General features: G+C 37.1%; 1 protein-coding gene across 4 annotated transcripts in view; it reads left to right on the plus strand.

Annotated features, from left to right (window-relative positions):
• The window catches only part of FRMPD4 (FERM and PDZ domain containing 4), a 797,725-nt gene that overhangs the window by 51,710 nt on the left and 728,691 nt on the right, over window positions 1-17,324 (plus strand). For all 4 annotated transcript variants that reach the window (XM_070604452.1, XM_070604446.1, XM_070604451.1 and 1 more), the window contains exon 2: window positions 8,674-8,796. In XM_070604452.1, coding sequence (XP_070460553.1) covers window positions 8,736-8,796 — 61 coding nt within the window. In that variant the 5' untranslated portion in view covers window positions 8,674-8,735. The remainder of the gene's footprint in view (window positions 1-8,673; window positions 8,797-17,324) is intronic.

Consider the following 17,324-nt stretch of genomic DNA (forward strand, 5'->3'; position numbering starts at 1 on the left):
TCTGTAGGGTTTTCTGTATATGTAATCATGTCATCAGCAAATAGTCACAGTTTTGCTTCTTCCTTTCCAATTTGGATACATTTTACTTCTTTTTCCTGTCTAAATGCTCTAGCTGGGACTTCTAATACTGTTTTGAATAGGAGTGGTGAGAGTGGGCACCCTTGTCTTGTTCCTGTTCTCAGAGGGATGACTTTCAGTTTTTCACTGTTGAGTATGATGTTGGCTGTGGGTTTGTTATATATGGCCTTTATTATGTTGAGGTACTTTCCTTCTATTCTCATTTTATTGAGCGTTTTTATCATATCCCTGCATCCCTGGAATAAATCCCAATGATTGTGGTGTATGATCCTTTTCATGTATTCTTGTATTCAATTTGTTAATATTTTGTTGAAGTTTTTACATCCGTGTTCATCAGTATTATTGTCCCGTAATTTTCCTTTTTTGAGTTGTCCTTGTCTTGTTTTAGTATCAGGTAATGTTGACCTTGTAAAACGGGTTGGGAAGTATCCTCTCCTCTTCAGTTTTTTGGAAAAGTTTAAGAAGGATAGGTATTAAATCTTTTTGAATGTCTGGTAGAATTCACCAGAGAAACTAGTCCTGGACTTTTGTTTTGGGGAGGTTTTTGATTACTGTTTCAATCTCTTTACTTGTGATTGATCTATTCAGATTCTGTTTCTTCTTGATTCAGTTTTGGGAGGTTGTATGAGTCTAAGCATTTATCCATTTCTTATAAGTTATCCAATTTGTTGGCATATAGCTTCTCATAGTATTCTCTTATAATCCTTTTATTTCTGTGATATCTGTTGTAATTTCTCTTCTTGCACTTCTCTTTTTATTTATTTGAGCCTTCTTTCTTTTTTTCTTAGTGAATGTGGCTAAGGGTTTGTCAATTTTGTTTATCTTCTCAAAAAACCAGCTCTTAGTTTCATTGATCTTTTCTATTGTCATATTAGTCTCTATTTCATTTATTTACACTCTGATTTTTATTATTTCCTTCATTCTATTGACTTTGGGCTTTGTTCTTTTTATAGTTCTTTTAGGTATTGTATTAGATTGTTTATTTGAGATTTTTCTTGTTTCTTAAGGTAGACCAGTATTACTATGTACTTCCCTCTTAGTATTGTTTTTGCTGCATCCCATAAGTTTTGATACGTTGTGTTTCATTCCCATTTATCTCCAGGTATTTTTTGATTTCTCCATTGATTTCTTCATTGATCCAATAGTTGTTCAGTAGCATGTTGTTTAGTCTCCATGTATTTGTGACTTTTCCAGCTTTCTTCTTGTAGCTGATTTCTAGTTTCATACCATTATGTTCAGAAAAGATGTGTGATATGATTTCGATCTTCTTAAATTTATTAAGGGTTGTTTTATTTCCCTGCACATGGTCTATCTTTGCAAATGTTCCATGTGCACTTCAGAAGAATGTGTATTCTGCTGCTTTTGGATGGAATGTTCTATATGTATCTATTAAGTCCATCTGGTCTGTTTTTTCATTTAGGGACAATATTTCATCGTTAACTTTCTGTCTAGGTGTTCTATCTAGTGATGTAAGTGGTGTGGTAAGGTCCCTTACTATTATTGTGTTGCTGTCAATTTCTCCCTTTAGGTCTGTGAATAGTTGCTATGTATACTTTGGTGCTCCTATGTTAAGTGTGTATATATATTAATAAGTGTTATGTTTTCTTAGTGGAATGTCCTTCTTATCATTATATAATGTCCATCTTTGTCTCTTGTTATCTTTTTTGGCTTGAAGTCTATTTTGTCTGATATAAGTATGGTTACACCCACTTTTTTTTGGTTGCCATTTGCTCAGAGTATCATCTTCCATACCTTCACTCTGAGCCTATGTTTATCTTCAGAACTGGGATGGGTCTCCTGGAGGCAGCATATTGTTGGATCTTGTTTTTCAATCCATCCAGCCACTCTGAGTCTTTTGATTGGTAAATTCAATCCATTTACATTTAGAGTGATTATTGATATATGAGGGCTTAATACTGCCATTTTATCTTTTGTTTTCTGGTTGTTCTATCTTTCCATTGTTTCTTTTTCCTTGTATTTCTGTCTGCCATTTCAGTTTGCTGTTTTTTTGTGATAGTTTTCTCAGTTGCCTCTTTGTTTATGTTTTGTGACTCTGCTCTGATTCTTTGTTTAGTGGTTACCCTGAGGTTTGTATAAAAGATCGCATAGATGAGATAGTCCTTTTTCTGTTGCTAGCATCTTATCTTCATTATCCTATGCAGGTTCAGTCTTTTTCTTTTTCCCCTTTATGTTTTTGTTGTCACAAATTATCCTTTTTTGTGTTATGAGTTTGTTACCCAGTTGAAGTTGTTGTAGTTATTTTTGATGCTTTCTTCCCTTTAGGCTTTACATTGTAATTGTTTACTAACCTGTTCTGATATACAGTTGCAATTTTCTGCTTCTGTCTCTCACCTTGCTCAAAGCTTTGTAAATCTTTGCCCTTTTGTTTTGGGTATGAGGGCTCCTTTCAGCATTTCTTGTAAGGCAGATCTAGTGGTGATGGACTCCCTCAGCTTTTGTTTGTCTAGGAAAGCTATTATTTCTCCTTCATATCAGAAGGATAACTTTGCCGGATAGGGTATTCATGGCTGGTAGTTGTTGTCTAACTTCTTAATTCTTTATCACCAGGAAGTTAATGAAATCCCTTCATCTAGTATGACTAACGTCCTTATTTTGATCCAGTGACAAAACTTCCCTCCTCATTGGATATTATCTGAAAATAAGAGTCCAGCCTATTGGGCTGAAAAGTGGATGATGGATGAGGAGGAGGTTGGGATATTCCCATTTAGCCATTTCATGCCATTTGAGCCACACAATCATTCTTTCTATTTAGGAATTACTTGTGTGTCAGTAGGAGGAAGCACCAGGCTTCATTAGTAAAGTGGGCCACACTCCACTTTCTCAGAGTCTATGGTGGGAACACACTTTATATGATTTCCACCTTTTCAAATTTATTGTGACTTGTTTTGTGGCCCAGTCTATACTCTATCCTGTAGGATGTTTCATCTGTACTTTAAAAGAATGCTTACTGTGAAAACTCTTATAGAAGAAAAGAAGTTGATTCTGACTATAAAGTATCCTGTGAAATGTACTTGGAATCAGTTTATGATACTCTTGTGTAAATGAGGCTTCTTCCTATTCTCCTAAGGTAAATTTACAAGAAGATACATATTTATGGTGCACGTTATTAAGAAAGCAAATATTATACTTGCAGAAATCCTTTAAAATGTAGCTGTCAAAATAATTTATTTTTTCCTATCCCTGGTTCTAATAAACAGTTGAAGGTGTGAAAATATTATTTCTTTCCTCACCATGCTCTTCAACACTTGTGTACATAATATAGGCTTATTAAGGCCATTCCTATACTTGAACTGAACTATTTGACATTTATTTAATTAAAAAATTATTCATTTGCTGCACATGGGAAGAACCTCGCTTTCAGACAAGGACAAAATTATCAAGGATATCAATTTTTATTCTCTGCAATATGAAGTTGATAATAGCTAAAAGCAGGAAGCACAAACCAGCAAAGCACAGCATTATGCAGTGTTTTGAGGTTTTGTCATGCAGTGTTAAAAAAGAATTTCAGGTTTTCACGTGATGAAATTTTGAAAAATATATTTACTTCTGTTCTTTCAAACTTGGAATTGATCATTTTGAGACAGATTCTTGAGATGAGGTGGACATTTTCTAAAGTAGTTAAAAAAAATAAAAACCATATTAGAACCGTAGATTTCCTCCATTTTGTGTAAAGTGAGGAAGGCCTCTTTCTAAGACTTTGAGTTTCTGCCTTTTCATGTTTTAGAAGCTAAGTAGTTAAGATTGCTTTGTTATTCAGTTTATCACTATTTTAGAAATAATTATGAGGTTCAAGGTCACAGGGGAATTACTGAAATTGCTTTTTCCACGTATTTTAAGAGTTTTGCTTTTGGGGTTATCTTTTCTACCACCCTGCCTCCGTCCCTTGTTACATTAAGTGGTTTCCCATAGAGTGTAGACGAGCTGCTGCTGCCACTTCAAATGAAAAGCTTTCTGTTTCCTGATGTTTTCACTTTGCCTATGTCCTTCTCCTTCTTTGGGGACATATTCATATTGTGAGGTATGCTTTTCCTGGTCTTTATACTTAAGCATTTGGACTGTCACAACTTTGCTTAACTTCTGCCTTTGTGTTGCAAACTTCCAAGAATTATTGTTGACTTCAATGAGTCAAATTAGCAATTAAATGCAGCAAGGATACTCTCAGGACAATATAAAATTAAGAACACATTTGCCAGACCACTTGAAATCTACAATAGGCATATATTTTGGAAAGAATAGTTTCTCAATTTGTTTTCTCTTTAAGAATGGGTTGCTGTGTTTCTTGGCTGTCTATTTTATTCTAAGGAAACATTACATGTGGTTACTATCTCTCAAGTTAATCAACTTTCTGAGATTGAGGTGTAAGGAGAAGAACTTGGTTGAGGCTTTTCTGAAGGTCAGCTTCCAGTGTATATCTAGACTGTGTGGTTGAAGCCACCCCATGACTCAGGTGGCATTGACAATCCTGATTCTTCCATTACCAAGCGGTATATTTATGCCAGAGAATGTCTCCTGATTATCATCAAGGGTCCCTCTGCTCAGATACACTTGGTTTTTCCAGGAAAGGGAGTTGGCAACTTAGAGCCAGTTGGCACCTGACTAGCTATTAGTAATGTGTTCTTCTGTCTCTGGGTGTCAGCTCCCCAAGGGTTCTGCGCCAATCACACTTTAATGATATTTAAAAGAGATTAATTGTCTTGGAGAGAATGTTTCTGCCTTGGAAGCATCTTATGAGGTTCTTGAAACCTGATTTTAAATGAACCTATGAAAGAGATAAAAGTTTTATAAGTCAGTTGGATTTTTCCTAAACCAAGTTAGGAATAGATTATCCCTTCGTTGCTTCAGGTGAGGTGGGAGGAGCTTTAAAGGTTTTCTATAAAGCTCAAATTCCTGGTTATCCTCAGAGATGAAGATTGATTAATCTTCATTTACTACTGATTGTTCTTTTACTGAAGAGTTTACAAGGTTCTCTGTTCACTAAGAGTAGAATCAACCTGGAGATTTTCTTTTTAGTCGAAGACTCTTGAATTCAATTGAAATTTTTCCCAAAGTATTTAATTTTTTTAATAAAGAAGAAGTTAAATCTCTGCTGTGGAACTCTTAAGCAACTTCAAGGCATTTAATGATTTTATTTCTTTATATTAATTGTGAATATATTTGGTACAAAAGTGATCAAGAGCCAAAAGCTCTGATAGGAGGTTGACACTGAGATCTGAGACAAGTGATATCTGATGAAAAGGAGATAGATAGCTGAAGAGGTATTATTAGGATTGTTAAAAGATAAACTGAGGCATATTAAAATTTTTAAGAGTTTATTTGAGCAAAAGTTTATTTGAATCAGGCAGTGCCAAACCAGAAGTGGTTAGGAACACTCCACCAACAGGAGCTTGGGGAAATATTTTGGAGAGAAATGGCAGAAGGATAGCGCTAAGCCTAGTTGGCTGTTTGTGATTGGTTGTCCTTCGTGTTTTGGTTTCATAACCTTGAGATATTTACAAGCTTAGATTTTGGTTTGCTTACTCATTAGAGCCGCCTCAGTCTAATAGCCTCCTTGTTTAACTTAATAGGATCTTATATTTAAATCTCTCACAAAATAGTCATTTATTGGGTTGATTTCTTATGTCAGCTAATTATACTGTGTGGATTTCTCCATGACTGAAGCAGTGATGATGTCCCGTCCCAGGCCTATGGGGGTTTTTGCCTTGAATGTTAGAATCAATATTACTTTGGGTTTGATAATTCCTGTTTATCTTATAAAATTTTTAAAAATCACAAACATGAAAATAAGAAATAAAGGTCTTTTAGCTTTATTTTTAGTCTGGGGTCAGTAGCTATACACCAGACCAGAATTTATCTTTCATTAATTCATTCATTTATTCAATTTACTGTTTGCACAATATTATAGGAATAGAAACTTGAAATGTGTACAATCCTTCCTGGGGTTTGCTATGGAGATAAAACTTATAACAACTAAAATGAGTAGAAAGCGCTTAATACTCTCAATGCCCATCTCCAAGTTGGTGAAGTCCCGTGGAAGTTCTGAGGCAGGAGAGAACCTTCGTACTAGGGTAAGGGTTGGTCAGATAGGGTAGGGGAAGAGTTTTGAGGACAGTCTCAGTGTTGCATTGGCATTGCAGATGGACCTTATAGAGTAGGTAGGATCTTGAAAAGAGGGTTTTAGGTGAGGAAAGTATTAGAGGGAGGAAACAGCATGCGAGAAAGATTTTTGATCATCTGTGGGGCTCATATGGGGACCAAGGGGGTACTTAGACTAGTGTAAAGGTGTCAAAAAAGGAAGTCCTAGCAATTAAGGTTTGCATGTAGGTTAGGTGGACATCAGAGAAATTTTGGATGCCAGGCTCAAGATTTATTGTACAGCTGTAAACTTTTGAATTTCTATTTATGAGTAGTGTGTTGGACCTGAGAATGCACCTCTCAGACCTCCTACATAGGGAGCAGTTGTCCCAGGGCCCCAGCTTTTGTACTCTGGAATCCGTTGTGGATCTTGCCTCCCATGGGCTGCTCCCCAACAATGACTGGGTGGAATGGGGATACTAAGGCATACTGTTCCAGGAGACAGACACTTTGTGATTTGGGCTCAAGAACTCCCAGACAGCTTTGCTGAACCTTCCTTAGACAGTAAGGGGGTCTAGGATGCTTCCACCCAAATGAAGGTGGGTCTGTCAGCTCTCTTAACCTTGCCTGGCTCCATCCATATTTCCTTTCGCACAGGCATTTCTGCTAATAAAATCCTTGTACGTTTAATCTCATCTTGACTTCTGCATCTTAGAGGAAGGACCAGGAATAACTCACGGTGTTTAGAGGTAGTAACCTGGTTGGAGGTGTATGTCTGCAGAAATTGTCATGAAGATGTGTTTGTATGGCAAGCACACTGCTTTTATTTAGGTTGTGTGGATATTTGAGGAGATTTTGGTGGAACTAGTGGATATTGCGAAGGTCTGTAGCACCCTCTAGACTACCCTGGGTGTCGGTAGTGGGGAGTCACTTAAAGTTTTTGACTTATTATAATAATGATGACACAGATTATTTCATAGTTCACTCATAAGCTATGACTGAAGTCATATATATTGTGTATGACTAAAGAAAACATTATTTCAACTCTAGTTAATTCAATGTGAACTAAAAGTAATGAGTAATAATAATTTCTGCCTCTAGTTCAGTGCTTCTGACTTAGAAAGAACTGATATCGTAAGTGTTTGACAAAGACAGCTTAGAAATTCTTTTCTCAGTTATTTTTTTCCTCTCAGTATCCTTTTAATACATTTTATCAGGAATTTGGCATGGCCATACAATTTCTTAATTTACAGTGCTCCTACTTTGTATAATTTGTGAAAGAACTCTTATGACAGCCAGAAATTACTTTGACTCAATTTAATACTAATAAAGACATATATTAAAGCATCTGCCTTGTTCGCCTCTTACTTAGCTTTGTGTTACGCTTTGTCTTGCATTGAAATAATTCTATGTTTAGGACCATGCTCTTGGTTGCCTTGGATATCATGGTACTGTCACAACTTTAGGCTGTGAGTTTGCTGCAGGTGCTAATGGGAGGAGACAATAGGCTGCCAGGCAGAGACAGAGGAAGGGAAAACTGGTTTCCTACACATGCTGTGGCCTTGGCAAGTCACACATGTTGCATGACTATGTGAAAATAACTTCTACCGGGAATATGTGCCATAAATAAACAAAGACTGCTCAGAAAGTTAACAAGAGTGAAGGAATGAGGGAGGAAGCAGGAAGGAGCCTGGGTGCAGACTGAGGGCACTTGAAGGACATTGCGTTGGCAGTGCTGAAAGGGTGATCAGACACACCAGAGGGGAAAAAGATAGAGGAGGCCACTTAGGAGGTGCCAGAGCCCACGAGCGTAAGCCACGACTTGGAAAAGGGTAAGTAGAAAAGATGAGGAAAATGGCCAGTAGTTTGGATTTGCATGCACAATTGGAGAATAGATTTTGGTATCCTTTAGGGAAAGGTGTGCTTCCTCCTGAGTGACTGACGGGTTAGTCAGCAAACGCAAACGCAGTCAGGCCTCTTGTCTTTATATGCACAAATAAAACAGCCTCCTCTGTCATTCTTTTGTTGTTCTGGGAACATCCTAGAGAGCTGATGCCTCCTTTATCCATGAAGACTTCACCCATCTGCTAATCCCCTAAGAACAAAGATGCATTCCAGCATTGAAAGGAGTTTAGTGGACACTTTCCATTGACCTTATTGCTCTTTGATTTTATTGGCATTCTTGACTCCTGTTTATAGTAAAATGGGTTTCCCTCTATAGTAAAATGGGTTTTTCTCGAGTAAACGTTTTTTCTCGTGCAGAAAAATGTGAAAGAAGCCTTATAATTCATTGTTATCATAGTTTAATCATATTTAAATCATTTAATCATTATTTAAATTGAGGATGGTAGAGGTAGAAAAGTTAGAAGAACGTCCTTTTGTGACATTCCCAGGAGAATTCTTGCAGTGAGTAAAACTGAGTGAATTATGCTGTTCTTTAAAAATGCATAACACATTTTGTGCAAAGAAGGTAGTCAAAACCAGATATCATTTACCTTATAGGTGGATGGAAGAGAGACCAAGAGAACAAATGAGTGACTTAATAACCTCACTTTACCCAGAGAATGGAAAATAAAATGCAAGATTCCAAACCCTGCCGTTTCATTTCATCTATGAAAAATACAGGTGAGTGCTTATGTTCATTTTGAAAGTTGACCTAGTGGCTATGGAAACAGAAAGTGGCCAAGACAGCCGTGCCGATCTAACTTGAGGATTGTTTTAGTTTTCTTGCAAATATAAATAGGATGGTATTGTTTTCTTATTCATGAATTTAAAAATGTGTGACTTGATTTTTTTTTCTCTTGACAACAAAGAAGAATGGCTGGGGTGTGGAGAGGTGGGCCCAGGCTGCCAGGCCAGTCTGGATTTTGCCAACAATAAATGACTAATGCCTCCTGTATTTGAACACTTCTGGGAGTTTCTTCCCAGTCCTTGCACCTTCCCAGCCACCCACAGTGAACCTCTGGCCATCTGAAGGTTGCCTAGACTGGACACTGTATTAAACCACCTTAGCAAGCTATGATGTTCCCGCCCTCATGGTAAGTGGCATTGGGAACAAACTGTTTGCTGCATTATTCTGGAGGATGGGACACTGACAGTGTCCAAATTTGTGTGCTGGGGAGGGATGGGGCTACACCCCTAATCAGAGGTGACCAGTAAGCCCCTCTGGCTCTCTCTTACTACTCCACAAGCCTCTGGTAGAGAGTAGATGGGAGCTATGTATCCCAGCAATCGTCTCCTCTAACCTGCCACGTCTTCCCTTTCTCCTCTAGGCTTCTAGGCTGCCACACTTGTCTGGTCTTCCTCCCACCCTGCTCCTCTACTCACTGCTCCTTCTCTACCTCATTGCTGCTTTTCCCTGTACCAGAGTGCCAGAGGCTGAACTCTCCCAGGTGTCTGGGCTGAGTCACTCACTCTCAGGACTCAGGATTTTGAATTTTATGTGTATATGTGTGTGTGTGTATATTAATATTCAAAGCCATGTATATATAAACATAAACACATACATGTATTATTTAAATTCATGCATGTATGTATACATGTATATGAATGCATATATGTTTTTCCCTTTATAATTGTTTTCAATTTATTGCCCTTGGTCCATCCATATTATCATAAATAGCAAGATTTTTTCTTTTTATGGCTTAATAATATTCCATTGTATATGTATACCACATCCTCTTTATCCGTTCATCCATCAATGTATGCTTAGGTTGTTTCCATATCTTGGCTATTGTAAATAATGCTGTAATGACCATGGGGATGCAGATATCTTTTCAAGTTAGTGTTTCCATTTTCTTTGGATAAATACTCAGAAATGGAATTACTGGATCATATGGTAGTTCTATTTTTAGTTTTTTGAGGACCCTGCACACTGTTTTCCATAGTGGCTGCACCAATTTACATTTCTACCAGCAATGTACAAGGGTTACCATTTCTTCGTATTATCTCCAACACTTGTAATTTCTTGTCTTTTTGATTATAGCCATTCTAACAGGTGTGAGGTGATACCTCTTTGTGGTTTTGATTTGCATTTCCCTGATGATTGATGATGTTGAGCATCTTTTCATGTACCTATTGGCTATCTGTATGTTGTCTTTGGAAAAATGTCTATTCAGATCTTCTGCCTATGTTTTAATCAGATTGTTTGTTTTTTTGCTATTGAGTTATATGAGTTCTTTATATATTTTGGATATTAACCCCTTGTCAGATACATGATTTGCAATTATTTTCTCCCATTCAGTAGGTTGCCTTTTCATTTTGTTGGTGGTTTCCTTTGCTGTGTAGAAGTTTTTAGTTTGATGTAGTCCTGCTTTTTTATTTTTGTTTTTGGTCTTTGATTCAAAAAATCATCGCCGAGACCTATGTCAAGGAGATTACCACCTGTGTTTTCTTCTAGAAGTTTCATGGTTTCAGGTCTTACGTTCAAGTCTTTAATCCATTTTAAGTTAATTTTTGTGTATGGTGTAAGATAGTGGTCGAGTTTCCTTCTTCTGCATGTTGCTGTCCAGTTTTCCCAACATAATTTATTGAAGAGACACTGTATATTCTTGTCTCCTTTGTCATAAACTACTTGACCCCATATGAGTAGGTTTATTTTTGGGCTCTCTGTTTTGTTCCATTGATCTCTGTTTTTATGCCAATGCCATACTGTTTTGATTACTATAGCTTTGCAATATAGTTTGAAATCAGAAAGTATAATGCCTCCAGCTTTGTTCCTCTTTCTCAAGATTGCTTTTGCTTTTTGGGGTCTTTTGTGGTTCCATACAAATTTTAGGATTTTTTTTACTTCTGTGAAAAATGCCATTTGAATTTTGATAGAGATTTCATTGAATCTGTATATTGCTTTGAGTAGTATGGACATTTTAACAATATTAATTCTTCCAATCCATGAGCATGGACTATCTTTCCATTTATTTGTCTTCTTCAGTTTCTTTCATTAATGTCTTGTAGTTTTCAATATTCAAGTCTTTCACCTCCTTGGTTAAATTTATTCCTAAGTATTTTATTATTTTTGATACAATTATAAATGAGATCATTTTCTTAATTTCTCTTTCTGATATTTTGTTATTAGTTTATAGAAACACAACAGATTTTTGTGTATTGTTTTTGTATTCTGCAACTTTACTGAATTTGTTTATCCTAACAGTTTTTTTAATGGAGTCTTTAGGCTTTTCTCTACAGACGTACCTCATTTTGTCATGTTTTGCTTTGTTGCAGTTCACAGATACTGCATTTTTTTTTTTTTTTACAAGATCCTCCACCAGCAAAATGATTACAACTTGCTGAAGGCTCAGATGATGGTTGGCACTTTTTTGGCAATAAAGTATTTTTTAATTAAGGTATGTGCATTGGTTTTTTTAGACATAATGCTATTGCACATTTAATAGATTACAGTATAGTGTAAAAATAACTTCAAAAAAAATTTTTATGACAATATTATTTTTTTAAAGATTGGCTCCTGAGCTAACATCTGTTGCCAATCTTCTCTTTCTTCTTCTCCCCCTCCCCCTCCCCCTAAAGCCCCCAAGTACATAGTTGTATATTCTAGTTGTGAGTGCCTCTGGCTGTGCTATGTGGGACTCTGCCTCAGCTTGGCTTGATGAGTCGTGCCGTGTCCATGCCCAGGATCTAAACCACTGAGACCCTGGGCTGCCAAAGCAGAGCGCATGAACTTAACTACTTGGCCATGGGGCTGGCTGCTAAACATGACTTTTATATGCACTAGGAAACCAAAAAATTTGTGTGACTCACTTTATTGTGTTATTCACTTTATTGCTGTGGTCTGGAACTGAACCCGAAATATCTCCAGGGTATGCCTGTATATTATATCACGTCATCTGCAAATAGTGACAGTTTTACTTCTTCCTTTCCAATTCTTTTTCTTGCCTAATTGCTCTGGCTAGGACTTTCAGTACTATGTTGAATAAAAGTGGTGAGAGTACGCATCCTTTTCTTGTTCCTGATCTTAGAGGAAAAGCTTTCAACTTTTTACCATTGAATATGATTTTTTAAAGCACATCTATGTGAATTATATACAGCATATGAAGATGTGCTACACAGAACTAAATCTCCACAGGAAAGACAGCTATGACAGCAGCCACAACTAATGGAGTACTCATTCTATGCTGAGAAGTGTGCTAAAGTGCATCCCCTAGATTTTCTAATTAATCCCTATAATAGGATTACATATAAGTATGTATTTTCAGCATTTTATGAATATGAAAACTGAGGTAAAGAGAGGCTAAGACATTGGCTGAGGTTCATGTATCTAATATGACTAGTCCAGGTTTGCTTATCTCTCTCTAAATCTCCAGTGCGGATTATCTAACTGGTAAACTGAGTAATGATTGAGACATACCAGATTCTTTCACATATTTGATTTTTCTAAAGAATAGCCAGATTGTGGAGTAAGTAGAATCAAAATGCACCGATTCGTACAAGGCTTGTGCATGGGAATAACTATGATGTGACCTGGTCTTATGATGTCTTATGTCCATCAATCATTTGCTTTGGGGAGAAGGACTTCACAAAGTAGGTACAGTTTCCAGGCTGGTCGTTCAGGTAATAAAGGACTGTGAACATTGAGTTTAGACAATAGCAGGAGAAACAAGGTGGAAAAGCACAGTAGTCAGTTCTAGGGTCCTGGAAATCCACTGACGGATAATGAAGGTACAGGGTAGACAAATTCTGTGAGCTATAATTGTGGTCTCCAAACTTATTTGTTCATACATCACCTCAGCAAAGAAATGGTAAGACTGTCCATATATGCCTGTGCCTGTGTATATATATATATGTTTACAGATTATATACATATACTACTGAATTAATAAGAGATCTTAAAAGAAACTTTTAAATATGCATCAAGTTTAGTAAAATTTTGTAAAGTAGTGAATTTAGTGTTGTCTATTGGTTTTTAATATTACTGAAAAATATGGTAGTGGTTTGTTTTCGTGGTCTGGATACTTAGTTTTTTAAATATTTTGCAAATTGTGATGACTTCATGCTACCATTAGCCAATTTCTAAGGGGAAAAATATGCTCTTGTGGTGAGATTGATGGTTAACAGTAATGGATGTTAATCTATATTTAGGTAGTCTTCTTAATTTTAATTTTGTGTGGCTGATTTCTCCTTGGATCTGATTGTATAGGTATTTTTCAAACTGCATATCACAACTTACTGATGAATTATAATATTAATAATTAATATCATTTTTAATAGAAGAGAAAATGTCAGAGTACATTGTTAATAAACATTGTTTTGAAAGACTTATTTCAATTTTATATGTTTATATCTGTATATATTTACATGTATATGTATACATATCTAAATACTGAATCACGATGTGGAACACTTTTTTCAAACACTTTTGAAAGTATTGAATTAGATCATTATTGTTTTTACCCAGGTCGTGTTGCTGTTCAAGAGCTTATACTAGGGGAAGAAGAAACATAAACTCTACTGTTTTCTTTCTTTTCTCTTGTGCTTGCATTATTTGCATTACTTTCAATCCTTGATTTGTTTGCATAGAGCTTTTTGAGCCATTCATGTGTTGTGTGAGAGTTCATTTAGTTACAACTAGAGAACATAATCTGTAAATTCACTTAACAAGGCACATATCAACTGCAACAGAACAAAAGTATTGCAGATGCCCTACAGACCCTTTGGTAACTCTTTTCCCTCAGTAAATTTCCAGTAAGATACTTGGTTCATGACCTCCAGACATCCTGACTAAGAGAGAGCACCAGTGGCAATCTTTATATAACCTATTAACACAGCTTAATTTTTCTATTGTTTTAGACAAAAAATACATTTAAATAAAAGTGCTGATATTTTTATCCTGCACCCCAGTTGGTCATCTAGGGTCATACCCTGTGGAGCACATATCCTGCTTTGTAGATATTGACCCATAGGCACAATGGCCAGGGGTTGCAGCCACCTCTGCTTTCCATTTTGACCTCATCTCACACCATTATTTTGCTTATATACCTGCACTAGTCTAACCACACTGAACACACCAAACAAATTCCTGCCTCAGGACATTTGAACCTGTGGTTCTTATTATCATGATCCCTACAAGGCTGGCTCTTTGTCATCATGCAGGACTTATCCCAAAAGACACCCTCTTGAAGAGGCCTTCCCTGATCACTGTATTTTACATAACCCCCTTCTCTCTCTACACAGCCCCAGTCACTCTCTATTCCATTACTCTCTTTTATTTATTTATTTTCACAGAACTTATCACTAATGCCTCCCCCAACTCTACTTTTAGCCCCTCTATAATGGGATCTTGTCTCTAGACTTCACCCATATATCCCCAGAATGTTCTTGGGGCTGGTAAATATTTGTGGAAAGATTCAATAAATGACTCAATGTTTCTCCTGTCCCTCTGCTTCACTTGAGCTGGTCTCTTTGGATCTAGTCTTCCCATTGGTCTCTGAAACCAGCTCCTCCCATGATATCATGTGGCAGAGACACTATATTAGAAAGGATTAAGTGGTTGTCGGGTGAGCCAAATGCTGTGAGAACTCCCTGAAAAAAACGCTCATGACCCAGGGGTGGGGTAGGGATGCTGATCCTGGAAATCCTGATGACTCATTTCTGGTAATAAAATTATCAGGCCACCTATGCATTTGGGAACAGAGACCTACAACTGCAGATGTATAAAGGACCTCAAATTTGTGTGTCCCATAGACAATATCTATGATCAGAAATTTGATCTCCAATTAAAGATGTTTTCTTGAGGCATAACCAGTGGAGACTGCTAAATTTTATCCCTGTAGACAAAATATTACAGTCTGACCTTGGAGTTAATCAACTGTGCCAGAATGCCCTGCCATCCTGCCTCGTATCTGACACTCAGTAGACTCTTTTTTTTTTTTTTCAAAGATTGGCGCCTGAGCTAACAACTGTTGCCAATCTTCTCTTTTGTTTTTTTTTCTGCTTTTTCTCCCCAAATTCCCCCAGTACATAGTTGTATATTTTTTAGTAGTGGGTCCTTCCAGTTGTGGCATGTGGGACGCCGCCTCAGCATGGCTTGATGAGCAGTGCCATGTCCACGCCCAGGATCCGAACCAGTGAAACCCTGGCCCGCCAAAGCAGAGCACTCGAACTGAACCACTCAGCCATGGGGCCGGCCCCCAAGTAGACTTTTTTTTTTTTTAAAGATTTTATTTTTTCCTTTTTCTCCCCAAAGCCCCCCGGGTACATAGTTGTGTCTTCTTCGTTGTGGGTTCTTCTAGTTGTGGCATGTGGGACGCCCGCCTCAGCGTGGTCTGATGAGCGGTGCCATGTCCGCGCCCAGGATTCGAACTAACGAAACACTGGGCCGCCTGCTGCGGAGTGCGCGAACTTAACCACTCGGCCACGGGGCCAGCCCCCACAAGTAGACTCTTAATAGGTATTAGTTACATGAATAAATAAATGAACATAGCCAGTCATGGAAGCTGGGTCTGGCCTGGCTATGACAATATTCAGCTGTGCAATCTAGATCAGGGTTTGGCAAACTACGGACCACAGGCCAAGTCCAGGCCACCACCAGTTTTTGTAAATAAAGTTTTACTGTAACACAGCCACTCTTATTTGTTGAAGTATTGCCTTTCACACTATAGTGGCAGAGCTGTGTAGTTGTGACAGAGACTGTAGGGCCCTCAAAGCCTAAAATATTTACTATCTGACCCTTTACAAGAAAAGTTTGCTGACCCCTAGCCTAGAGAAAAGCACTTATCTTCTTCGGGCATTGATGTTGTCATTTGTAAAATGAGTTGAGTGGACTCAGTGGTGTCCAAGATCCTTTTCAAAGCTCATATCTGAATTGCCTGGACTCTAAGACACTATGTCAATAAAGAAACGCAAAGTGATATGGAGTTAAGGTTACATTCATTATCTTCCTATAAAACGTACGATTTCAAGAAGTTATGTTCTCACTAAATGACCTAAAGATTTTACCACATATATCTTGAAGACATATCGAATATTCCAGGTTGAGTTCATTTCTGTGGTTTAATGTTTAAGGGCTTGGAGCAATAGATTCATTATGCTGTTTAGAACTTATCCCCTGCTTTCCCCAAGGGCTTTACTAATTGTAAAGTAACTCTGATAAATGGGTTTGCTTACAATGTGTAATTCTTTAAGTGTGGGTCTGGCCTATTAAGAAGTGAAAAATAATGTTGAATATGACATTAAAATCCCAGTTGAATTTCTTTTCCTTATTGTGAGGTCATTTATGAGCCAGATAAGAAAAGTATTAGTTGCTACATATTGCAGAGAAAAAATTCTGATTTGGGAGGAAAAATTTGGCTTTATTAAGTTAGAATCAATTTCATTTCTTGATTGGTTTTCTTGTTTTGGTTTAAATTATAAATGCTTAAGTAAGTAAAAGCCTCATGGATACCTTTCAAAGATCATTAGATCAGCACAAATTTTTTTCACATCATAAAGTTTGCATTGGGTATTTCTTTCCATACTTCCAGTCCTCTTCCTTAGCCACTCCTATTACAGTTGACTGCACCCTATATCAGAGGCCACAGAATGTGAACATCACCGTCAAATCGTGTGGTCAAGTGTTTCTAACAAACTGAGCAAAAAGAAGTAGAATACATTGATTTTCATGTGAGGATAAGCAATAAGTTGCAATTTACGGACTCTGTTCCTCACTCGTTAAACATTATTGAGCATTTACTATGTGGTAGTTCTGTGCCAGGAGCTGGAATATCTTAGTTTTATTATATCTTTTTTTTAAAAAAATTATTGAGGTCATATTAGCTTATAACATTGTGTAAATTTCAGGTGTACATTATCATATATCAGTTTCTGTATAAATTGCACTGTGTTCACAGCCAATAGTCCAGTTCTTATCTGTCATTGTACATGAGTACCCCTTTAGCCTTCCCCTCACCCCCTTCTCCTCTGGTAATCAATAATCTGTTCTCCTTATCTGTGTGTTTATTTTCCACATATGAGTGAAATCATATGGTGTTTGTCTTTCTCTGTCTGGCTTATTTCACTTAGCATAATACCCTCAAGGTCCATCTATGTTGTCACAAATGGCACAATTTTGTCTTTTTTGTGCCTGAGTAGTATTCCATTGTGTATATATATCTATATATACACCACATCTTTTTTATCCATTTATCCATTGATGAACACTTGGC

Source organism: Equus przewalskii, chromosome X (assembly GCF_037783145.1).
Source record: "Equus przewalskii isolate Varuska chromosome X, EquPr2, whole genome shotgun sequence".
In the NCBI taxonomy this organism is placed as follows: domain Eukaryota; kingdom Metazoa; phylum Chordata; class Mammalia; order Perissodactyla; family Equidae; genus Equus; species Equus przewalskii.